Source organism: Oncorhynchus gorbuscha, linkage group LG06 (genome assembly GCF_021184085.1).
Source record: "Oncorhynchus gorbuscha isolate QuinsamMale2020 ecotype Even-year linkage group LG06, OgorEven_v1.0, whole genome shotgun sequence".
NCBI lineage: Eukaryota > Metazoa > Chordata > Actinopteri > Salmoniformes > Salmonidae > Oncorhynchus > Oncorhynchus gorbuscha.
The window spans coordinates 93,821,746-93,827,670 of record NC_060178.1 but is presented as its reverse complement, the minus strand read 5'-3'; the positions used below and the strand labels follow the sequence as shown (position 1 = coordinate 93,827,670).

The 5,925-nt window shown below is 39.0% G+C and overlaps 1 protein-coding gene across 2 annotated transcripts; it reads right to left on the bottom strand.

The window, feature by feature from the left end:
• Nucleotides 1–473: 473 nt before the first annotated feature.
• On the bottom strand, nucleotides 474–3,483 carry LOC124038560 (parvalbumin beta 2-like). 2 transcript variants are annotated; one of them, XR_006839374.1, is made up of 6 exons: nucleotides 3,350–3,483; nucleotides 1,943–2,006; nucleotides 1,418–1,550; nucleotides 1,014–1,123; nucleotides 755–875; nucleotides 474–664 (listed from the first exon to the last, which is right to left on the bottom strand). XR_006839374.1 is itself a non-coding variant. In XM_046354580.1 (5 exons), exons 1-5 carry the CDS (start codon nucleotides 3,458–3,460, stop codon nucleotides 850–852), a joined length of 444 nt encoding a protein of 147 aa, XP_046210536.1. In that variant the 5' UTR covers nucleotides 3,461–3,483; the 3' UTR covers nucleotides 474–849. The 2 variants fall into 2 exon arrangements, 1 of the variants encoding a protein (XP_046210536.1); XM_046354580.1 differs by having other exon boundaries at nucleotides 474–875.
• Nucleotides 3,484–5,925: the final 2,442 nt, after the last annotated feature.

Genomic DNA, 5,925 nt, shown 5'->3' with positions numbered 1-5,925 from the left:
CTGTATATTTTGGAGATTATCTCATTTTCAAGTAACTGAAAGTTAGATTTAGGTCTTAGTGACAGAAATATACATGACTAACCACTTGTTCGCTACTATATGACATGACCATTCCAGTTCAACCATTGACCTCTCATCTCCTCACCTTAGTTTCTACTGTATGTGGTGATCATTTTGTTTATAAATAGCGGATGCTCTGCTTATATCCACTTCGCACTATCCTACTGAGACATACTATGCTGGTTTTGATATTTTTTTCCACATTGTCCTTTTCAGCAACTATGGGGGATGTGTAACTAGGCCAGCTCAGTACAGCTTGGTTTGGCTTGGTTCAGTTCAGATCAGTATTGTGAGAAAAGCTCTGTTAAAGTGGGTCAGGTGATGACAAAATTCCCCTCTTGTCTTAAAAGGTACTTGCATATGGAGTGTTACTGAAATTCAATCAAACTCCTAAGAAAAGATGAGACACCATATTGAAAAATAAAGTTTATTCTCTTCTATATCATTCGATGTCTATTTCCCCAAAAGTGCACCATTGATTTGACAGTAAAGCAAAACTCAAATTAACGAGGACAGAGGAGACACAGCCATGCTACATTTACATTCAAAGTGGACAGAAAGATGCACTATGGGTAGACAGTCACAGGCTATGTCTGATATGACACCCTATTCCCTATGTAGTGCACTACTTTTGCCCATCGGCAATGGGTGAAGGTAGTGCACTTATCTATGGGATAGGGTGTCATCTCAGACAGTCACAGTCACGTGTATAAAAGTGTTAAGATGAAAAGGGGGATGTCTTGGGTCAAGTTGTTCCTTCAGATCAAGATGTGTTAGTCAGGTCTTTATTTATCCTTTGATCATGGCAGCAAACTCTGAAAATGTGAACACAAAAATGTATATCAATGGTTCAATAATGTCTTATTCAACAGTTAATTGCAAAGACTTGCCAGGAACATGCATGTCTTGTTGTTGAAAGAATGCTCCAAAATTCCAAAAGGAATATTCCTCACCATCAACTCCAATCATGCCATCACCATCCTTGTCCCCATCAGCCAGGAAAGCCTTGGTCTCAGCGTCAGTCAGGGCTCTGGCAGAAGCAGAGAAGTTCTGCAGGAACAGCCTGGATGGATACAATGAGGCAATGAGCAACGACCGTGAATACAGACTATCTTGCTGCTTTCCATCTCCACTCATATTTTGCTGAGCTAAAAATACAGAGAGGTAGGTTTGAAGTTAGGTATTTTTCCCCCCACACTAAACAATCAGTCAAGCCCCCATTCACTCTAAGGAACATGATCAAACTCTCCCTTTCAGCACACCATCGGAGCTGTGAGCCTGGTGAGGCATGAGAGAGCAGGCATAAACCAGAATCAGAGGTGTTAGAGGATGAGTGGAATATCAGAGGGGTCCTTACTTGAGCTCATCCTCCTCAATGAAGCCACTCTTGTCCTGGTCAATGACGTAGAAGGCCTTCTTCACGTCATCGTTAGACTTGCTGGCCAGGCCAACCTTGGCAAAGAACGCCTTGTGGTTGAAGGAGTCAGCAGCTGAGGGGAGATCAGGTATCCATTAAAGTGCTGTAGGAGGATTTCACAGTTACAACTACACTGAACGATGCTGGTGGGCCATGGCTGTGCCTGCATTGCTTTGGCAATGTTAACACGTTTCCCATGCCAATAAAGCCCCTTGAATTGAATTGAATTGAGAGAGACAGACAGACAGACAGACAGACAGACAGACAGACAGACAGACAGACAGACAGACAGACAGACAGACAGACAGACAGACAGACAGACAGACAGACAGACAGACAGACAGACAGACAGACAGACAGACAGACAGACAGACAGACAGACAGACAGACAGACAGACAGACAGACAGACAGACAGACAGACATTAGAGAGTGAAAGTGAACTGAGGCATCTATAAGAGGTTTACCTGCGCAAGCAGCGAGGGCTGCAGCAACATCAGCATCGTTAAGACCAGCGAAGGACATGTTTAGCTGTGTAGAACACAGAGAAGATCAGTTACAGAAAATGTTATTCTGTTCTTCACCTGCTTCTGTATAGCAACTGAAACTATTGATTTCATTATGTCCTTTGTCCTTGGATATTTGGAAGATTGAACCTCTCAACCCATATTAAATAATTGCATTTCCTAATAATATAAGTGGTAATAACATAGTTATTGTTATATTATTAACATCTGAAAATCAAGTTCTATTATTTTGGATAGTTTTTGTTCTTTTGGTTAGGATAGGTTAGGACAGGTTCTTTTCATTAGTTTTGGTTATTTTGGTTAGGATAGGTTAGGACAGGTTCTTTTCATTAGTTTTGGTTATTTTGGTTAGGATAGGTTAGGACAGGTTCTTTTCATTAGTTTTGGTTATTTTGGTTAGGATAGGTTAGGACAGGTTCTTTTCATTAGTTTTGGTTATTTTGGTTAGGATAGGTTAGGACAGGTTCTTTTCAATAGTTTTGGTTATTTTGGTTAGGATAGGTTAAGACAGGTTCTTTTCATTCGTTTTGGTTATTTTGGTTAGGATAGGTTAGGACACATTCTTTTGATTAGTTTTGCTTCTTTTGGTTAGCATAGGCTAGGACACATTCTTCTGATTAGTTTTGGTTCTTTTGGTTAGGATAGGCTAGGACACATTCTTTTCATTAGTTTTGGTTCTTTTGGTTAGGATAGGCTAGGACACATTCTTTTAATTAGTTTTGCTTCTTTTGGTTAGGATAGGCTAGGACACATTCTTTTGATTAGTTTTGCTTCTTTTGGTTAGGATAGGCTAGGACACATTATTTTCATTAGTTTTGGTTCTTTTGGTTAGGATAGGCTAGGACACATTCTTTTGATTCGTTTTGGTTCTTTTGGTTAGGATAGGCTAGGACACATTATTTTCATTAGTTTTGGTTCTTTTGGTTAGGATAGGCTAGGACACATTCTTTTGATTCGTTTTGGTTCTTTTGGTTAGGATAGGCTAGGACACATTCTTTTGATTCGTTTTGGTTCTTTTGGTTAGGATAGGTTCACACAGCAGAGAGCATCAGGATGGAAGGTCTTCTATTCCAAAGCCCAGACTTGCAGGAAGTGAATGGTAAAGGATATCATCCCAATGATGTAGCCTAGGGATTTAGTTGTATGATGTCCTTCCATTTGGTTCCTTGATTATTCCAAAGGCAAAAAACTTTTCCTGAGTTTCTTTAATTGAGATATCGTTTATTGTAGATGCTTCCTCCATGTTCAGTTCTATAGCAAGATGTAGTAAAGCCGAAGGGTTGAAGATACATGCAAGATGTTGTCGACCTGACAAGATTAAGATTTATCACTCTGCAACAGACTCACCTCAGGCTTGGCTCTAAGGCTTGAGTGGATTCGCAAAGATGATTCTGCCAAATGGTGTAGGCCCCCCCTGCCTAAGCCTTCGACCTTATATATCCTACTCACATGAAACATGAGATGTAATGTAATAGACACCGCATGCAAAGCAGTTGGTTGAAAATGTGTCCAGTAGTCGGGGTCCTTTCTATTTATATATACATACATGAAGATGCTTAAAAGGTACTTGTATGCTTAATATTAAATCGGGCTAATAATATACACTTCTGCTATGGATGAAATATACTTGCTGCCGATGCAGATTTATATCCTGTGAAAAGCCATACAGATGATGTGATGAGGTAAATTTGATTTTGTAGTTATTGAAAACCAGACTTTACACACAGATGTCTGAATCTTTTGTTGGCTTCGAAGTTCACAAGTGAGCACCTGCACGTGCGCAAACGTTACTGTGATATTTAAAACATTTTTTTTCAAATGTTTATATTTCAAATGAAATGTTATTTGTCACATGCTTTGTAAACAACAGATGTAATGGACAGGGCTCTATTCAATCCACATCGCAGAAGTTCAGCTTTTGCAGAGTGATTGAAATTTAAAGACAATGTTTCTGCTGTAGCATAGACCGCATTCTCGGTAAACGATGCATATATCGACTCAATCTGAAATGACCTTTACATTTATATCGCCTCAGCTTTACACATTGAAAAAGCCATAACAGTGAAATGCTTACTTGTGTTTTTATTTATGTTTTACTGTCTGTTTTACAAAATGCATCAATAACCACTTAGTTTAACAGTTCAAAGGTCTAATTTACAACTGAGTTGCTCTAATGAGTTATTGGCATGTGCAAAATGTCTGTAATGAGTGGTTGCTCGTGTAGCCTAAGTGTTGAACAAAAGTAGAGTTTATGATGTATTGCTGTAGGTGTAGAGTGCTGTGTTATGTTGCAGAGGGAAACAAAGACACTTGAATTACTTGAAAGGCTAATTATAGTAGTGTTGATGTGTCTTTTATGTTAATAGTTTTAAAACACCATTTAAAGGTCCATTGCAGTAAAAAATGTGATTTCCTGTGTTTTATATATTTTTCCACACTTTAAGGTTAGAATAATACTATGAAATTGTGAAAATGATGATCATGTAGTTTTAGTGTAAGAGCTGTTTGAAAAGACTGTCTGAAATGTCAGACTGTTTTGGGATGGAGTTTTGAAATGGCTGGGGACATCACCAGGCGATAGATCAGTTAGTAGACTATTAACAAAGACAGTTCCAAACCTCTCTGCCAATAACAGCTAATTTTCAATTTTCCCCTCCCCTGTAACGGCGTTCGTCTGTTGAAGGAAGAGAGTCGGACCGAAATGCAGCGTAGTGGTTACTCATGACTTTAATGAAGGAAAACGGAACGATACATGAAATAACTCATAAATACAAAAACAACAAACGGAACATGAAACCTATTACAGCCTATCTGGTGAATACTACACAGAGATAGGAACAAACACCCACAAAATACAAAGCGAACTCAGGCTATCTAAATACGGTTCCCAATCAGAGACAACAACAAGCACCTGACTCTGATTGAGAATCGCCTCAGGCAGCCAAGCCTAACAACACCCCTAATCAGCCGCGATCCCAAATAATACAAACAAAAACACAAAATACAATGACCAATGACACAATTGAAATGATATATGAGGAAAATAAATGCAAAAGAATTCAAGCAACATAATTCCAAAATGTCACATTCAATTTTATATGTTGTTTTAATTGTTATATATGTTGTTGTAATTGTTATATAATATTTGCACATTTAGTAGAAAAGACAAAATTATACCAGACCACATGAAAAATATGAATTCCTAGAGCTCTAATTGGGGCCTAATAACTTCTGGAATCATGAATCTGTTCAATACCTTGTCAAACATCTTTCCCTACAGTTGGATGTACTGGTCCCTCCTGGGCAGTTCAACATGTTGACTGGGGACCTCTTTGCTGAGGAATGTGATTGCTTTTTCTCAGTGTCATTGTAATTCTGTATATAATGGTGCCGGAGGGGATGGCTGCCGTTTTACAGGCTCCTATAACCAACTGTGCTATATTGCTTGTTTTTACGCATTGTTGGTAACTCATTTTGTACATAATGTTGCTGCTACCGTATCTTATGACCGAAAGAGCTCCTGGAAATCAGAACAGCGATTACTTACCTCGAACTGGATGAAGATTTTTTTCTTTAATGAGTTCGACGCAAAGGTTATAAAGCTTCGTCAAGACAAGGTCCAAATCCCCGTCATCAGTGTGAAGAAACGGTGGGGGAAAGGGGAGGAGGGCTGGGTGCCTTGTAAGAATTTGCAGATGAATTTGCAGATGAGTAGGTAAACCACCACTTATCTCAGCATTAAGGGCCAACGTGCAATCATTGGAAAACAAACTGGACAATCTACGATTAAGACTATCCTACCAACAGGACATTTAAAAACGGTAATATTGTCATGCCCTGACCTTAGAGATCCTTATTTATTCTCTATGGTTGGTTGGGTCAGGGTGTGACTAGGGTGAGAATATCTATGTTTTCTATTTCTT

Bases quoted from the DNA above. Each gene is read 5' to 3' on its own strand.
- LOC124038560 (XM_046354580.1), bottom strand. From the start codon at position 3,460: ATGTTTCATGTGAGTAGGATATATAAGGTCGAAGGCTTAGGCAGGGGG. The intron at 2,007-3,349 runs GTGAGTCTGTTG...TGTTCTACACAG, and splicing joins GCCTTAGAGCCAAGCCTGAG to CTAAACATGTCCTTCGCTGG. The intron at 1,551-1,942 runs GTAAACCTCTTA...ATCTCCCCTCAG, and splicing joins AGCCCTCGCTGCTTGCGCAG to CTGCTGACTCCTTCAACCAC.